Source organism: Tupaia chinensis, unplaced genomic scaffold (genome assembly GCF_000334495.1).
Source record: "Tupaia chinensis unplaced genomic scaffold, TupChi_1.0 Scaffold000102_1, whole genome shotgun sequence".
Lineage (NCBI taxonomy): Eukaryota > Metazoa > Chordata > Mammalia > Scandentia > Tupaiidae > Tupaia > Tupaia belangeri.
Window position 1 is genome coordinate 1,161,480 of NW_006159566.1, and position 19,724 is coordinate 1,181,203.

The window sequence follows — 19,724 nt, forward strand, 5'->3', positions numbered from 1 at the left end:
CTTGAAATACAATGAGACCCTGCCATCTGACCCAAAGGATGACTAGAGAAGACTTAACGCTAAGTGACATAACCCAGACTGAAAGATAAGCACTACGTGCTCCCTGCTCAATATGTACTGAATGTCTGCTCTCTCTGGCAGAAATCAAAAGTCCTAAAGATGCTTCAGTAGGGAGGGCAAGTGTAGATACCCGAGAAGGTATGAGCCGAAAAGGGGGGACTGCGGAAGAAACACTGAGCAGACACAAGAATGTCAAGTTCTATGTTGAAAATAATGTATGTGGTAGTGTCTTTGATTTCTCGTTATGCATTGTATGCATCCTTGGAAAAACCATAGTGTGCACTGTAGAGATGCACAATGATTGTAAATAAGAAATAGCAATAAAGAAAATGTGTATTATGAGAAAAATACAAAATTATACTGTTAGTTGTAACAGCCCAGATAGCGTTAGGTGGCTATAATACAACCAAACGGGCGGTGCTCTCTAATAATCTTTATTTATTTATTTAGTTTTTGAAGGTCTTTGCCATAGGGCACTTGTGCTCACTGGAGAGATACAGAGAGAGAGTGAGAAATCACCTCCCTCCCCTCTGTCCCCCCCAGAGTAGTTGGCGACACCATGATCCCTTCTCCTCCATTTTCCTCCTGGGATTTTGGGCACGTATGCACACACACCTGGTGTTATTTTCAAGCTATCTGATCTGGGACTCAAACCATGGTCGGCCGTGTGGAAATCCAGTGCCTTAACCACCATGCCACTTGCTGGTCCCCTTCTAATAATTCTTATAAGCTCTCTTCCACTGTAGAACCAACTACTACTGGGTTGTCAGGAAAGTCATGACACATTTTTGCATAGAAAAACAGAAAAATCCAACATGACTTTTCTGAGGACCCAATATATTGAGCAAACTAGGCTAGCAAAAGCTCAGGAGAACTGAAGGATCTCATGTGTGGTCATTGTAATTTAAAGGCAAGTATCGTTGTCTGAAATACACTAATAATTTGCATTTTGTATGGTTTTTGAATTTACGACTTTCATATCATGAAAATTTAATAGTACATTCAGATGAAACATTTACTTAAAGAATGGTGGGTGGAAGCAGGTAGGCTCATCCTCTGTGATATAGATATTAGAGCAGGGTGGTGGTTTCCATGCCTTTCCAGTTTTCATTTGGATAATTTTTCATCTCCATCTGAAAAATCCTTTTTAAATTGGTCTACTGGACAAAGGACAGTTGGATTGTGTTTTTGATTCTGATTCTATGGGAAACTAAGAGTTGCAAAAAACGATGGTGACAACCTCCTATGGGATTTGTTATGTTTATTATGTTTAACCAGATAGCCCGAAAGTTAAATGATAAATTAAAATTTTTAGTCAAGTTATAAAACTTGAAAAATAAAGAGAGTAACATTAAAACTTTTTATACTTTTGTTAAGTTGATATCACCATTTAAAGATACTGACCATAGTGTTTGTATTTTTGTATATAACGAAATTTTAATTTTACATACAGCTCTATTCATATCACACTCTCTCACTTAAAGTACAATATATTGAGACTCTAGGGTATGCTGTAGTAAGAGGTGGACAGCCTTGGCTTCTCACAGACCTGTGTTCAAATCTAGGCTCTACTGTGTGGCTTTTAAGGCCTTGATTTTTTAAATCTGTAAATTAGAGGTTAAAAGCTCTGTCACTTAGTATTGTTACGAGGTTGTAATGCTTGTCATAATTATTAAGCAAAATATATGCTGAAGTGCTAGAGGCAGGACTTGGCACACAGTAAACGTTTCCATAAATACTGGCTATAAAAATAATATTGGCATTCATTTTATTGTTCTCTTTTTCACGCTCTTATATTATCATTATATAACCACTTATAAGAGTTGCATTATTTATTTAATCAGTTCTTTATTTTGTCATTTTAAAAATGATTATAACCAGTGTGAACAGCACTTCTTATCATGTGTTAACTGTTGACTTCATTTTAAGAAGAGTCCTTGAGTAGAAATTACTGGATTAAATTGAAGAATAGATAAAATAATTTTTTAAGTTGATTCATTTATCTCTTCATAAGAGAGAGAGACAGAAAGGTCGCAGCCACAGTAGGGTCTAGATACACACCTCCTCCCAGCTTCACTCAGCCCTGGATCAGGGCTGTGCGCATGCTCAGAGTACTCGGGGAAGTCTCTAGGTACGAACCCGGAATCTTACCTTGTAAAGCAGCCTCACAGAGACTACATTTTACTGCTGCGCCACGGTCAGTTGGGGCCAGCAACTGGCATGGTGGTTGAGGTGCTGGATTCCTACATTGCGAGATGTGATTCAAGTCCCAGACCCAGCAGCTTGAAAATCATGCCAGCCTATGTGCCCCAAATCCCTAGAGGAGAATGTGATTTCTCACAGTTCTTCTCTCTGTCTCTCTCTTAGTCTCTCTCCAGTGAACATACATGCCCTATGGTAAAAAATACTAAAATAATTTTTACTGTATATAATTCACTGTGCTACTTTGACCACACTTAAAAAATTATCGAAAAATTATTGTAAACTCAATAATTTTTTGCTATTTTTAATAAGTCAAAAGGGATGTCTTAATTACTACATTAGTGAAACATTTTTCCCTCTATATTATTAATTTTTCTTGTTCCTTGTTACCTTAATTTTACTGTGTAGGCATTTAAAAATGTTTCTATATTCAAAATTGTCTTTGATGACTTTTTTTTAGAGGTTTTTGCTATAGGGCGCATGCTCTCACCAGACAGAGACAGAAAGCGAGAAATCACCCACCTCAGGGGAGATGGCCACACCGCAATCCCTTCTCCTCCAGTCTCCTCTCAAGATCTTGGGCACGCATGCACACGTGCCTGGTGTGAGTTCTGAGCCGCTGGGTCCGGGACGCGAACTGTGGTCAACTACATGGGAGTCCAGCGACATAGCCATTACACTAACTACTGGTCCCCTTTGGTGATATTTTTCTTCTGTGCTCTATAACCCTGCCCCCTCTGTAGAAGTTTAATAGGAGTCAATTCTGTTGCTAGTCAAAGCCATGGTTTGTTTGTTAAAATGCTGTCTTTGATTTTTCTCTGACACGTGATAGGATAAGAAGACCTAAGTTTATTTTTCTTCAAATACTCAGTGACATTCTTTCAGCGTTTTTCTTAAACATTAGGGCTGTCTTTCCGTTCTTGATTTATGATACCTACTTGTCACCTACATGATCACATCTAGATGCAGATTATTGAGTTCAAATACTTTTTAACCTTGTAAACACCAAGACTGGTAGCTCTAGAATACTTAAGGTGGTTGGTGGCCTTTCAGAGAATTGCTTAGGCGACAGAGATGGGGGAATTAGTATTTCAAGTGTGTCCACTCTCATTTATGACAGTGAGTCTACAAGAGGGACCTAAAATGTAAAATGGCTCGTTAACATTCTCTTACTTGTTATTGTCAATCAGTATTGAAAAATCAGTCAGTTATTTTTATAATTCAAGATGAGGCTGTGGTTTGTGTCGGGTGGTTGTGGATAACAGTTTCTTTCTCTCTCATTCTACTCTAATTAGATAAAGGGTTCATTAACATCTTCCCTCTGACAAACTTGACAATATTTGTGAACGACGGAGAAAACGTAGACCTGATTGTCGAATACATGGCCTATCCCAAACCTGAACATCAGCAGTGGATATATATGAACAGGACATCCACGGATAAATGGGATTATCGCAAGTCTGATAATGAAAGTAACATCCGGTAAGGAAAGGAGCTTGCCCCGAGGGTTATACATGTACCCCCCCTTTTCCCACTGGGCTTCCCAGATCCTATTTCTGTGACTCATACATGCATGGGGAGATACCTGGTAAAGAAGTTGGGGGTTGGGACCAGCAGTTGGTGAATATCTATGTCGTTGGACTCCCATGTCGTCGACCGCAGTGCGAGTCCCTGACTCAGTGGCTTAAACTCACGCCAGGCATGTGTGCGTGTGTGCCCAAGATCCCGAGTGGAGAATGGAAAAGAAGGGATTGCAGCATGGCCATCCCCCTTGGGGGGTAATTTCTTGCATTCTGTCTCTCTGTCTCTCTCCATCTGTCTGGTGAGCACATGCGCCCTATAGCAAAAATCTCTCTAAAAAAAAAAAAAAAAGTTGGGGGGCTGCTTCTTGGGGTTTCATAGAATATCCCATTTTGCTGTGTGTCTTCAGAACACCCACACATTCCTGTGCCTCCGTTTTCTCACTAGTGACATAGAGGATAGTTGTTTTCTAGAGTTCTGAGAAGTTCTCAAAGCAGCAACTCACCTAAATGGGGACACAGATATTTCTCCTTAGAGAAAGGAAAGTTAGTATCTTTAATTGTTTCTTAAAACTCTAAGAAAACTAAGAGTCTTATAGTAGCTTTGGGCCAAAAGTGAACTCAGATTCGTGTATATCAGACCTGTCATTTGCTCTTCCAGACATTATGAGAAACACAGTAGCAATGGTAATACTTTCTGTAAGCTGTCTGTGCCTTTTTTCCTGTCGGTCTCGGTTCTAAGTTCCTTACATATATTCACCCAGTGATTCTAGGCCTCAATGAGCATACACTCTGCATTGCCTCATTTTTATAGGAGAAGAAGCTGAGGTACAGAGGGCTGACGGAATTTGGTCACGATCACATAGTTAAGGGGCGGGTGCCTGTTTAGAGCTCGTGTAATTTCCATCAGGAGCTGTTGGAAGAGTGGGAGAGAATGGTGTGCTGAGCCTGGGACTAGGGAGTGGAGGGAAGGGAGTAGATTTAGGGTGTCCAACTACCTTCACAAGACTGGGTGATGGAGGGCCGGGAGGGGAGGGAGGTGCCGAATGCTCTCAGGTGGGATGGTGAAAGGACAGCATTCAGGGAGAGGCGGGGATGAGCTCAGTGTGGGGTTGGTTGAATTTGAGGCCAGTAGTGGGATCTCACCTGGACAAGTCCAAGTAGGTCAGGTTCCCTGGAAGTGGGGCCAGAGACAGGGATTCTGAGCCTAAGGATTATTAAGGGAGAGAGGGAGAGAGACTTGCCAAAGAGTAGAGGAAACAGAAGGAGAGGGGAAAAGAGCCCAGTAAGAATGTAGGTCGGGTACCCCCAAACCGCCATCTGATCCTCAGGGAGCTCTGAGCTGGGCTTTTGTACCTCCTACTGTTGGGCATTCCTTGGCTGTAGACCTGGCTGGGCAGTCAACTCCCAAGTGGACCTCAGTGCCAAGGGCAACGAATCCTTGGAAAGAGATTACAGGTATGAGTCACTAGCTGCTGCCACAGCAGGGAGAGATGGGAGCACAAGAATAGCTCCAGAAAGGAGGCTAGGACAGACGTCTGTGCCCTAGGTAGACTGGGAAGTTGTGAGTGAGCAGCAAGTACTTCATGTGAAAGCACGGGGTACCCCTGAGCTAGCGAGCACAAGGGAGGCTGCACAAGGCCACCTTGCAGTTCGTAGCTCACGTGCTTGTCTGGGTCTTGGGCTTCCCAGAGCTGTACATCCACATCGAAGCCCACACCAGTGATTCCCTGAATGTCGAATAGTGCTCAGTCCATACAGTCCCGCAGAAAAACAGAAGCTCAAATAGCAAATACAGCTCGGGGCACCAGCAGGAAGAATGTAGGGTAGGAGAAAGACCAGGGCAGCAGGGCCAGTCTTGCTGAGAGGGCCCTGCTTGAAGACAGTAGACGTGTGGACGCCTGCCAGGCTGGGGTTTCGCCAGACAAATGGTATTTAAGCAAAGCAGGGCAGGCCAGCTCAGGACACTGGAGAGGGAGGTGGGCAGAGAACAGGGCCGAGGAGGAAGTGGTCTGAGAGCAGTCAGGGGAGGGAGACCTGCACTCTCTTTGAGGTTGCCCAAATTGAATTTACGTACGTATGGATTTGCATTTCTCAGTGTGGGTTTTGTTAATACAGGTTGAATGTCCCTTACCAAAAATATGTGATACCAAAGTGATTCGGATTTTGGATTGTTTGGGATTTTGGAATATTTGCAAATATATAATGAACTGTCTTGAGGGTCAGTGGCATTTATCTATGTTTAATATATACCTTATACATATAAATGGAAGGTCGTTTTATACGAAACTTTTGTGTTACAGCATTTTAACTGAGACCTATCGTGTGAATTCAGGTGTGGCATTTTCTGCCTGTGGCCTTAGGTCAGTTGCTCAAACACTTTTGGAGCATTTTGGGTTTTGGGTTTTTGGATTAGGGATGCTCAACCCTATACCGAATTAAATGGCTCCTATTTTCCCTAAACAAGCATGTATTTCCAGGGAACTATGAAAAAGCCATGCCCTCAGGCAGACCATCCACATAAGTGATTGACTTATCGTCCTTGCCTTGTAGATATGTAAGTGAACTCCATCTAACCAGACTAAAGGGGACCGAAGGAGGCACTTACACGTTTGTTGTGTCCAATTCTGATGTCAGTGCTTCCATAACATTTAACGTTTACGTGAACAGTAAGTACAAGCCAGCTTCTTATCTTCCTGCTTTTTATTATTTTAAGTTGTGGCCCGTGTGTGTGTGTGTGTGTGTGTGTGTTTGTAATAGCTGCAGAAGTGAGCTTTTGTATACCCTGTACATACTGTTTCATGATAACTTTGACCTTAACAAAGGCCTCGTGGTTTGGTGGTTATAAGAGTATGCAAGCAAAGCAAGGCCAGTTCCTTGTCCTACATTTCACTGACCATGTGACCTTGTAGAAATCACTCACATTCTCGTGCTGCCTTGGAGTTAAACACAGGAGCCGCAGAAGTTGAAAATAATAGTTGTTTGACGGAAAACGTATTAGCATTGATTGTTGAAATGGGGAGCTCACGAATGAATAGAAGCTGGATTATGGTGTTTGGTGGAAAAGAAGTATTATCTATGATGCCTGTGTTACGGTGCATTCTTTTTCAAGGTAGTGATATTTGTGTTCAGGTTGTTCTCCCACTAACAGGATGCAATATTGATCCAGCCCAGTGGGTCATTTCTGAGTACCACGTGGATACTGGGGAAGAAGGTAGCAGGTGGCTGAGGATGGGCAGGTGGCTGCAGGCATGGGGACCCGAACACCTGAGTCCTGCACTGTAATGTCCCCCCACCCCTCCCAGAGCCTTAGAGAAATGTCTACAGAGATTGAGGCAGGGGAGCATGGTGCCAGCCAGCTGGAGCGATTGGCAAATTCAGAGCATCCTCCTGGCTCTACTGTGGGCGCAATTTACATTTCTAAGGAAGGGCACAGATAGGGGCCTATCACCCCACACCTGCTGAAGCAAGGAAGGCTCCCCAAGACTCAGAATTCTAAGGGAGTGTCCCTATAAATGACCACTGGAGGAGAGCACCCTGTGTGGGGGGAGTAAGAGGACACCTTAGGAACCATGCCAAGAGCTATGTGCATGTTGGGCCACCAGATGGGTTGGGATGCGTGGGGAACCAATTCCTTGCCCTGAAGTAGTTTATTTGCTTTACAAGTGATTTTACCTAATTATCTCATTTGATGCTGCAGCTCAGCAAGGATGGCCGGATGGGGTAGCAAGGGTTATTTATCAATGAGGAAAAGAAACAGCTAGTAAAAGGTATCTGGACAGGTTTTTGATTGCTAATCTGGAATCTGATGACTACATTAGCATTTCAAAATTGTGTTTCCTGCTTAAGATGTTAATGTGAGAGTTTAGATAAAGAGGGCATAGGCCGTGTAATTAAACACATTTCTTGATTGCTGGCCTTCCCAGAATCCCTAATATGCTGATATGTATCATGCTTCCCAGGAGGGGGCCCCCGGGATAGGGCTACATCCCAAACTTGTTTGACCACAGAGTTCTCCCTTTCCAGGGAAGACATGTTAATTAATAGCTCAGTTCCTCAGAACGGATGTGATTATATGGTATCTCACTGTCCTCCATTCAGCAATCTCTAGATTAATTCAGATGTTAATCAGAGGAGCTTTAGTGTATTACACACAGGCAAAATTATCTGCTTCAGAAAAATCTTAATATTCAACTAATTTTAAAGATGGCTGGGCAAATCAGTAATCTTGCAAGCTTCATACGCAATATTGTTCAGACAAAACTTTGGGTCGGGTCCTCAGTGCAGTTTCTCAGCCTGGCTCTGATAAAGGACCTCATTTTATTTTATTTTTCTAAGACTCCCAGTTCACTGTGGGTCATGACTTCCTGTAAAATAGAGTCAAAACTAGTGACTAGAATAAATAGAAGTGAAATATGCAAAATACAAGCTTGGGTATTGGTTCTGTATTTCTTAGATTTGACTGATATAAGACTGAAAAATTGCTCCTTCTGGATGCCTCTTCTTAGTTTCTGTCGCAGTTGTCTCCTGTGGACCAGTCATAGCAGATCGCGGGGGGTGCCCCACCCTGCAGGCCTCACTCAGAGAAGCTCAGCTGTTGAGAGTTTAATAAAATTAGGTGCTTTGTGTGTGTCTCTTTTCCTAGTTCCAAGGCCAAAGGAACATTGCCATGCATGTCCCCCTTTCTCATGGTCCATTTGCCAGTGTGTGGCCCCCTATGGACCATGAAACAGGGACCTCAGAAAGTTGTTTTTGCCTTCTCCAGAAAGGGCAGAATTGCCTTACTTACTAGCCTAGTTTACCATCTATGATGATCAGTTTTAAATCCCTTCTCTTGGTGAACTCAGGCCTGTTTGAAATGACATGAGATATGCAACCTGCCAGAATGGTCCTGGAATTTCCTGTCAGTGCAGGAGACCTTTTCTCTATCTGGGGGCTGGGTCTCAAATAAACCCTCAGATATTTACTGAGCTCCTGCAGCATCACACTGGGGACACAGATGAGAATAAGGCAGGCTCTGCCATCTTAGGTTAAGGACTTCAGGAAGTTTTTCAGTTGATGTCGGTTACGAACAGTAAACTGACTCAGGGCATGTATTTTACTTATATAATATATTGGATTTCTTGATTGCTAAATGCTTTGGCAGACATAACATTTTTGAGTGTACCTTAAACTGTCTTCTTATGAGATTTTTCACATTTACGCTTTACCGATGACTGGGTTGAAAAACTGTGGCACATATACACTATGGAATATTCGCCATAAGAAACAGTGAGGCCCTATCATCTGGTTCAAAGTGGGTGAATATAGAAGACTTAATGTTGAGCAAACTGAACCAGAATTTGAAAGATATGAACTGTAAATCCCCACTCAATATGTACTGAATGTCTGCACTCTGTGGAAGAAACTGAAAAATCTGAAGATATAATGGTAGAGAGGATACTATAGATACCAGAGACTCTAAGGGAGGGAAGAGGGAAGGAAGGGCAAAGGCAAGAATTATTTAACAAATAGAAATGCAAGGACCAGCAGATGATGTAATGGTTACGTCACTAGACTTCCATATAGTCAACCACAGTCCAAATCCCGAACCATCAGCTTAAGACACCCTGGACGCGTGTGTGTGCACAAAATCCTGAGAGGATAATAGAGGAAAAGGGATTGCTGAGTGACTATCTCCACCCCAGGGTGGGGGTGATTTCTCAGTTTCTGTCTCCCCATTGAGCACAGTGCCCTATAACAAAAAATATCTTTAAAAAAATGCAAATTTCTCTGTGGGGAAAAGGTCTGTAATTTTTACTTTATAAAAATAAAAATTAAGGGACCAGCAGTTGGCATAATGGCTATGTTGTTGGACTCACATGTAGTTGATCGTAGTTTGGGTTCCAGACCCCGTGGCTTAAACTCATAGTAGGCATGTGTGTGTACATGCCCAAGATCCCAAGAGGAGCATGGAGGAGAAGGGATTACAGCAGGGCCATCCCCCCTGGGGGGGTGATTTCTCGCTTTCTGTCTCTGTCTCTCCCTGTCTTTCTGGCAAGTGCACGTGCCCTATAGCAAAAACCTCTTCAAATAAATAAATATAAATAAAAATGTAAACAAATACAGATATAGTTAGCTAGTTTATTTGATTTGAGGGGGTTGGGAACATTTTTGAGTGAACTGTCTAGTTCTTATGAGATATTTTACATTTGTTTTTAACAGATACAGTTAACTGATTTATTTGATTTGAGGGGAGAGTTGAAAAAACTTGTGTTAACACTTGTAGGACAGGACTTTTTGTGTTAAATTTAAAAATCAAAAGCTAAAATAGTTTTTAAAATTTAAAACTTAGAATAGTTGGGTTCACCTCGACATCATTTTAGCTGAACCAATTATATATGTATATACATCTTATGGGTTATTCTGTAAATAAGCCTCAAGGATGGAAGAAATTACATTCTGTAAAAATTAAATTAATTAAAAAAAAACAGAGTAAGGGCATAGTGTTAATACAGAAATTCAGGCTAATACTTTTACTGATATTTAATTACTTAATAGATTGAGCTATAAAATTGCTTGTGAAAATCCTTGATTTGGAATGCTTAAATGTTTGATGGTTGAAAATACATTTGTTTCAAAAATTCCATATGTAGGCTTGAGTATATTTTGTGTGTTTTAATTGTTTATATTTGAGACTTATTAAAAAAACTGCCCGACAACAGTCTGTGTTAAGAGAATTAAATATGTCATATGAAGGTTGAAAATGGTTCAATATTGTTACTATCTCTAACCACGTCATGATTTACATGGGTATGCTAAACTGGCCCAGTGACATTCAATGTGGTTTATAGTACCCAGGAGCTATACCATGTTTGCCATCTTTGAGAGAATCTCCAGTGGGAACTAATGAGAGTTGGCATTTTAAAAGAAAAAAAAGAAAAGAAAAGAAAATAACCAGGGATTCTTTGCGTTGAATTTGCACTACTGTCATTAATCTAGACATTGCTTACCTCAGGTGCATATGATATAGAAATCAGGTTCTTACACCAAAAATTCAGTTTCCTCTGCTGAAAATGGTGACTTAATTTTCCTTACAAATGAAATTTGGGAAGAAAAGAATGATAAAAACCTTACAACTTTACCCCAGAATGCTTTCTTACTAGGTATTTCTCTTCCCAAAATTCCTGGAGGTGTTAGAAAAAAATAATGTCATCACCAAGATTCTATATGTAGCCTATACTCATTGTTTAGGGACCTATGGTGTTTTTGGCTGCAGTAAATTTTACATAAGGTTTTCACCAGATTCAGGACAAAAAAGCCAGCAGGTGTCGTGGTGATTAAGTTGCTGGATTCCCACGTGGCTGACTGGTTTGAATCCCAGAGCAGCCACTTGAAAAATATGCCAGACACAAACACACCGGGCACGGATGCATATATGCCCAAAATCCTGAGAGGAGAACGGAGACGGGACTGAGGGGTGGCCATCCCCTCTAGGGGGTGATTTCTCTCTTTCCTTCTCACTGTCTCTGTCTCTCTCCAGTGAACGCACATGCTCTATGGCAAAAACCTAAAAATAAAAAAATAGTTTTTTTTAGAAGCCAAATGTGCACTTTAATCCTGGTGTATCCACTTGGCTTTCTACCCCCACTCCAATGTTTCTTGAGTAAATAACAGACTTTATAGGGGACTTAGATGATAATCAGTAAAGTAAATATTTTATAAGTTTATTTTGGCTTCTAATTCCAAATGCCCACATGAAACCTAAAGTAATTTACATAATTATAGGAAGAAATTATGATTGATGTGTTAAAGTAGTTGTTTTTCCAACCACTAGAATAATTTTAATAAGATCCAATAATCTTAAAATGATACTTCAAAACAGTATCTGATAGCATTTCCAGATCAATGCAATGAACTTAAAATATGTGGCAAATGGTATTTAGGGACGATAAGTAGATCCCTCTCTGTTCTTAAAGATATATCCTTTAAGGGAGCCAGCAGTTAGCATAATGGCTATGTCGCTGGACTCCCACGTAGTCGACCGCGGTTCGCGTCCCGGACCCCGTGGCTTAAAACTCACGCTGGGCGCGTGGGCGCGTGTGCGTGCATGCATGCCCACGATCCCGAGAGGAGAATGGAGGAGAAGGATTGCAGCGTGACCATCCCCCCTGGGGGGTGATTTCTCGCTTTCTGTCTCTATGTCTCTCTCTGTCTGGCAAGCACACGCGCCCTATAGCGAAAACCTCTCAAAAAAAAAAAAAAAGATATATCCTTTAAGACAAACCCCAGGTGGTCAAGGAGTGGTTGGGTGGTCATCAGGTGGTAGTGATCAGATGGTAGTGATAGGGGAGCAGACATGGAGAACAGAAGGGCTTGCCTGTCATCCCGGGGCTGGCGTAGAACGCTTTGACTGGCCAGCTAGGTTGTCTATCCAAATGACTGCTGAATGGCACCAAATCAACTGTCACAAGTCCCCAGTTTTAGTCCACTAATGAAAGAGTGCTTACAGGGAGTTGAGAAACAAATGAAGGAAATGGTAAATAATGTATTATTTCTAAATCATTGCCTCATATAATTAACATTCTGTCTGGTATAAGCAATTATTTATAGCTCCTACAGTATACTAACATCAGCCAATGTAGTAACACACCCAGAACAAGGCCCTTTGATGAGAACGTTCCCTTTGACCACGTTGCAGAGTCTGCTCTGCTCTTTTGGACATTATGCCTTATTGGGCATAGACAGATGCGGTTACTGATGGCTGAGCCCGGTCCAGAGAGAAGCCCCTGAAGGCGCTCTGCAGACAGAGCTCACGGCCAGTCCCCATTGGCCAAAAGTAAAGGTGGACCTGTGAAGCCAACCATATGAACAGCTTCCGACTGCCTGACACCACCTGTGTCACCCACCTGGCGGCATCTCAGGGGCCATTACCCAGCCTACAATGATGGCGATGGGCTTGTCTTCGAGAACTGCTCCGTGGACCCCACTGTACCTTTTAAGAAGATCCCCTCAAAGCAAAGGGGGCAAAGTAACTACAACTTTGCCTTTTTTGGAAGATGGAAACTTTTCCTCCTGTTAACCTGTTAGCTTTCTAGTTCCATTTTTGAAAAATGGTAGGACCTTCCAAATACAGGGGTGTCCAAACTATACTTGTGTTAGGGGCTAAAAATGTTCAGGCTCACTATGACACTGTTGGGTTTTGCCCCTCAATTAGGTGGACCCTATGAAACCTTCTCCTGTATTAAGTAGCAAGGATCCCTAAATATTAAGTGAAACTAGCAGTGAGTGGAAATCCTTTTTCATTTATTTACTATACTTGCTTTTGAGAATCTACTGAAAAGCTTATCACAGTAACTGGAATGTAGTTGGTTGTGCAAACATTTCGCTGAACACAATTAAAATGGATTTTTCTTCTTATACATTAAAATTATGTAAAGGGTAGAAAAACTAGAAAATAATAAGCAAAAATAAAAAGCAAGTTTTAAGTTTAACTTCTTCAGTTTACTTACATTTTATAGATTACCATTACTTACTATATATACTCTGCCAGACAATATTTTAAATATTTTTATTTACTTATTTTAGTTTTTGCTATAGAGCGCATGTACTTGCTAGACATGGGGTAGAGGTGGGTGAAAATTCACCCCAGAGTGGATGGCCATACCACAATCCTGTTCCCACACTTGTCTTTGAGGCCTGCAGGCACACGTGCCTGGTGTGTTTTTCAACTCTCAGGATCCGGGAATTGAACCCTCTGATCGGTTATGTGGGATTCAGCCTCCTCAACCTCTATACCACCTGCTGGCCTCTTTTTATTTATTTACTTCATAAATTAGGTCATATTGCTTTGTAAACTGATTTTTGGTGCACAACCACAAATGCATTGTGTGTGTCTTTCCATGTCATGAAATGTCATGAAATTCTCCTCTGCGGCCTCCTTTAGTCTTTCATTCTGCGGCTCTTTCACAGTGTCTTTAGCCCACGTCTGATGTAATTTCCAGACATCATGGAGTGAGTCAGGACTCTGAAATGATGTGACTGAATTTTAAAAGAAACCTGTCAGACGATTATTTAAAGTTTATAATTATCTTGTTTAAAATCAAGTGAATGACCTTGCCTAAGTGCCTGGGAGTTAACAAGGTTATCCTGTGTCGTTATCTAATCACGCTCTTACATCTTGAGTGTGTGATAGAGAAGGCAGACTAAGCCAGCTTTCAGGATGGCGGGGTTGGGGGGGTGGGGGAGACTCCGGAATAAGGTTCAGCTCTTCTTAGTGCAGTAGCTAATCTATGTAGAAATAGTTGCTTGTCTTTTCATATTCATCTTTTTAGAGGTAACGAGTGCTCATGTGAGATATTTGACAGTGTTTGAACTCTGTTTTTATTTTCTCTCGCTGAACTTGAAATGAGTTTTTGTTCTTAAATTGCTTGGGAATTATGAATGTTGTCTTGATGTGACACACTCTATTTCTTTCTCCTGTTAAAGAGAATCTGTGGATGCAAGAATTGTTATAGACATTTAAATGGGAAAAAAAAAAATAAAGAGATCATGCCAACAATCTACTTTGAAAGTAGAGTTTGATTCTCTCCTGAAAAAATTTTCCAGATGTAGCTCTGAGCTATACAGAAGGCTTTTCCTTGCTCTGATGTTGCTGTCATGACTTTTCTTCTTATCTCGTAAGAAGGTTGGTCTTGTGGGGTAGGCTGCTAATTTTGGGGCGTCTGTTCAAATGCAGGCTGTGTCAGAAAACAAAGGGCCTTGTCTGGGTCCCTAGACTCTGTTGACCTGTTCATTTGGCCTGCCCATTTTTCGTTTTTACGTTTATGGTGGAAAAGCAAGATGTGTAACTAAACTTCTGCTGGGATTGATCCCGAACTTGGGGTATACTTTCTTTTTATGTTTTTAGGTTTTGCTGGATGGCATGTGCACTCAAGAGAGACAGGGAGAGGGAGAGAGAGAGAAGGGACACATACATGCACTGGGCGCATTTCCCAAACGGAGGGCCCAGGAATTAAACCACACGCACACGGTCAGCCACATGGAATCCAGCTGCCTTCTCCTCCCCTCCCAAAACAAAATCAAAGATGAAAACCCAGCACCAGAAGCTCCGTTTGTGTTGCAAAGTTTTCATGCTGTGGAAATTTCCTATTCAGTTGAGCCGTGTGTGTGTGTGTGTGTGTGTGTGTGTGTGTGTGTGTGTGTGACATCCAGTTAGCCCCCTTCATTTACAAATGTATGCAGGATCACCTGCCATTTAGTGGAAATTTAAATTAATCCAAAAATAGGTGCATAGTGTGTCCACGGGCATTGTGACCATACCGTTCTCCTCTGCTTCTGAGTTACGTGGCAACATGACTGAGCTACTTTTATGGGGTGGGTAACAGGCGCTTTGTCTTTGGCAGCCAGCAGTCGTGTTGTGATGTGCACGTGGGTCCTCTTCCTTACGTCTGGGCTGCTCAGCCGTGACACTGCTGTAGACTGAGCATAGTCGGTCTGGCTGAGGGAGGCTTCTCTGTGTAGTTTTCATTTTTTTTCCTCTAGAGAATTATGTATTTAATTTTATTTGTTGTGATTGTTCTTTAATTTTATGAGAGAGAGAAAGAGAAAGTAGGAAAGCAAGACACTAGGTCCAGGACTTGAACCACAGTTGCCCAGGTGGGCGTCCAGTGCCTCAGTCACACCCCACCTGCCAACCCCTCTCCATGTAGTTTGATTGTTTGTAAATTCAGTCTTAATGTTGGGAGATCTTTTTGATGGCTGTTTAGAACAGGGGTTTAAAACTACAGCCTGCCGGCCAAATTTGGTCTATAGCCTGGTTTTGAATCACCCACAAACTAAGAATGTTTTTTTTTTTTTTTTTTTTTTGGTGCCAAAATTTTAATTTTAAAATGGTTGAAAAAGTTCACTAGAAGTGTTTTGAGACATGGGAATAGAATTCAGATGTCAATGTTTATAAATAAAGTTTTATTGAAACACAGAGTGCTTATTTGGTTACCTGGTATCTATGGTAACTAGGTACGCTGCTGCGGCCACAAAGCTGAAGCGTTGCCAGAGAGACCCTAGGGCCCACAGCCTGAAATATTTACCCAAAATTTTTATCTTTCCCTTTACAGTTAGAGTTTGCGGACCCCCAGTTTAAAACATCACTTCATTAAGAGAATGATTTATTATTATTATTTTTTTTACTGATAGGAACTCTTAACAATAGCTCAGTATAAGAGACTAGTGTCGAAGTTTAGTTTTGTTTTGTTTGTAAAACCAGCTTCTGTTAAAGTGCCTTTATATGCCAATTTCTGGATATTTTTAAGAATGTATAAAACAGTATGCTCCCAAAATATCCATTCTAGATCTTGTCTTTAAGTGTAATATTCCTTGTAAGAGTAAAAGTTAACTTATTTTTATACTCCTGTTTTAGTGGATTTAAATCCCTATATTATCATGGTATTGCAATAAGAATGCAGGTTTCACCTAGCCCCAAACCACAGTAGTGAGAAATTGCTGAAAAGCATTATTGCACCACCATTCAACACCAGCAAAACGAGAATCGTAAAAACAAAACTTCATCTTTATGATCTTTTCTCATTTTGCTTTTTATTATGTAAAGGCTAAAGCCTGTGTTATTCTTCCTGCTGCTTATAGAGTGGGCCAACGTTCAGTTACAGCAGGAACTGGTGAAGATGGATCAGGGTGAGAGAAGAAGTGTATTCAGAAATCCACTTCCCCACACGTGCATGAATGAGAGCAGAGCTCCCAGCCCCCAGCCCCCAGCTCCTGTTACCCATGCTGTGTTCTTCAGATTTGTTTTGTTCTTACCTTCTGCATGGACCTGATGGTGGAGAAAAGGAGTATTTTTCAAGATCACAAATCCGGGGTGGGTGGGTAAATCAGTGACTATTTAAGATTTTTAATTGCATGATCAGTAAATTCTCAGAAGCGTCTCAAGCACTCTGAAATCTGCTTACAAGCTGATCAGTGTTGTTAAAGACGCCGGAATGAGTCAGGTCTACGGTGCTCTGAAAGGAGACAGACAATTTTTTTTTTTTTTTAAATCTCCATGGGAAATACATAACTTATACACCTCTTAGGCTTATCTAAACCTCCAACTCGGGAGGAATTAGGGGATGTGTCATTTGGTATATTGCATATTGCAGAATATCTAAGAATCCATAGCTCAGATTTAACCTGGAGAATTGCAGAGAGTTATGTATCTTTAAAAGCAAAATGTAAATTTAATGCATGGTGCATTGAGGCACTTACAAAATGCAGATGAGCCCAGATTTTCATTTTTAGGAATCAGTTTTCTACCTAGCTCATTCTTTATGCATTAAACATTTTCATAATGCAGCTCGCCATGTACAGCCCACACTATGCCAGTGTAACAGCCTTTTCAGAATGAGGTCTAACATTCTCGGTGTTAGGGACCGGGCTGGGACTAGGGTGAAGCAAGAGAAGCTCCCAGGGTGCAGAATTTACAGAGATGCTCACTCACAGGTGCCGGCTTATGAGCTCTTTAGGGTTAGTGCCATTCTAAATTTTATGCCCTGGGTGCTGCTGTAGCTTCATGCTAGCTCTGGCCCAGTCAGGATTCCTTAATAGTATTTTAAACACATTACTGGGCCAGCAGGTGGCTAGAGCCCACATGGCTTAGTCCATGGTTCAAGTCCTGGACCCAGCAGCTTGAAAAACACACTGGGCATATGTGTGTGCATGCCCAAAGTGCCAAGAGGAGAATGGAAGAGAAGAGATTGCAGCATGGCCATCCCCCCTTGGGGTAGTGCTTTATCACTTTTCTCTCTCTTTCTCTCTGAGTGTCTCTTCTGGGCACACATGCCCTATGACAAAAGTCTAAAAAATCTGACAAAAATAAGCAAATAAGAACACATTGCTGGGTCAGCTCCTCAGCTTCCGGACTTTCTGGAGGTAGGGCCCAGGAATTTGGGTCTGTAACCTGTTCCCTTCGTGAGTCCAAGGCACATTGAAAGTCTGGAACCTGGAGAATTGCAGAGAGTTATGTATCTTTAAAAGCAAAATGTAAATTTAATGCATGGTGCATTGAGGCACTTACAAAATGCAGATGAGCCCAGATTTTCATTTTTAGGAATCAGTTTTCTACCTAGCTCATTCTTTATGCATTAAACATTTTCATAATGCAGCTCGCCATGTACAGCCCACACTATGCCAGTGTAACAGCCTTTTCAGAATGAGGTCTAACATTCTCGGTGTTAGGGACCGGGCTGGGACTAGGGTGAAGCAAGAGAAGCTCCCAGGGTGCAGAATTTACAGAGATGCTCACTCACAGGTGCCGGCTTATGAGCTCTTTAGGGTTAGTGCCATTCTAAATTTTATGCCCTGGGTGCTGCTGTAGCTTCATGCTAGCTCTGGCCCAGTCAGGATTCCTTAATAGTATTTTAAACACATTACTGGGCCAGCAGGTGGCTAGAGCCCACATGGCTTAGTCCATGGTTCAAGTCCTGGACCCAGCAGCTTGAAAAACACACTGGGCATATGTGTGTGCATGCCCAAAGTGCCAAGAGGAGAATGGAAGAGAAGAGATTGCAGCATGGCCATCCCCCCTTGGGGTAGTGCTTTATCACTTTTCTCTCTCTTTCTCTCTGAGTGTCTCTTCTGGGCACACATGCCCTATGACAAAAGTCTAAAAAATCTGACAAAAATAAGCAAATAAGAACACATTGCTGGGTCAGCTCCTCAGCTTCCGGACTTTCTGGAGGTAGGGCCCAGGAATTTGGGTCTGTAACCTGTTCCCTTCGTGAGTCCAAGGCACATTGAAAGTCTGGGATTATCTGAGCTCGCTTGGCCGATCTACAGCCCAACAGGACAAAGGCTGCTTGATTGGCCTTGGGTTATGACCCACCTGTGATAGTAGCTTTAAAAAACTGCCTAATTAGCCGGCATGCAGGGACAAGTAGGCCAGCCGGACCGCACATGGCCAGCCATAGCCGTTGTGTAACTGCTACCAGGTGTCACGCTAGAAGGCTTGGCTCTCAGAGCACTTGTAACCAAAGCTGAATGTAATTGATGATGTAATTTTGAGCTGTTCCAACTTTTTAATTAAAAAATATTTTCATTGTGAAATATAAGAAAATAAGTCAAAAGAAGTATATAAACACTGTCTATAATCTTACTACCCAGAGATAACCATTGTTAACATCTTAACGTATCCTTTCAGCCTTTTTTTTTTTCTATTGAGTTAATATTTAATTCCACTAAAAATGTGTCATGTGGCATTAGGAAGGATAAGTGACAAGGAATGTAGTTATGACCCAACTAAGGTGACACAAGTGGAATAATACCACTGCACGGTGGTGGAGGCCACAAGGGAAGCCTGGGTTCAGTTCCCATCCCAGACTTCCCAGGTTCCCAGGCCCAGTGGTATGTTCTTGTCATCCGAGCTAACTAGAAGGTTGAGGCAGGAAGATCACAGCATAGCAAGAGACCCTGTCAATAGCTATAATATTTTATTCTCATTTAAAATAAATTTTTAAAAAGGAATATAGACATGGGTTATGTTACAAACTTGATTCCCATCTGAGTCCTATCTCAGGACTGCTATCTATGTGTCAACCCTTCCCACTCATCATTTAGCTGGGTGTTAAAAGAAAAACTTCACTTGGCCAAGCGTACGTGTGGATTTCTTATCTTATGGCCTTATATTGCAAGAGTAGTGGGAATAGTGCCGCTACCCAGGAAAATCACCACTAGGCTGTTCTCTCAGGTACCTTCCTATGACAAATGGCTTTGGAACCTCAGAGACTCGTTCCTCCTCTGTATGTGCTGTGTGTGGGTCGGTGTTGCCAGGACTCAGCGGCCAGTGAGAGGTGGTTTCAGCCCTTGGAAATATAGAGTCTGATGGAGGAGGCAGACAGATCTTGCATAATAGCATCAGGAGCTCTTAAGTGCTTTGGGAACAGAGAAAGCAACCAATCATCTTGACTTCGAAGA

The 19,724-nt window shown here is 41.9% G+C and overlaps 1 protein-coding gene across 2 annotated transcripts in view; it reads left to right on the plus strand.

The window, feature by feature from the left end:
- The window catches only part of KIT (KIT proto-oncogene, receptor tyrosine kinase), a 96,627-nt gene that overhangs the window by 53,935 nt on the left and 22,968 nt on the right, over positions 1 to 19,724 (plus strand). For both annotated transcript variants that reach the window (XM_006143684.2, XM_006143685.2), the window contains exons 6-7: positions 3,558 to 3,744; positions 6,336 to 6,451. In XM_006143684.2, the coding sequence (XP_006143746.1) occupies positions 3,558 to 3,744; positions 6,336 to 6,451 (303 nt within the window). The remainder of the gene's footprint in view (positions 1 to 3,557; positions 3,745 to 6,335; positions 6,452 to 19,724) is intronic.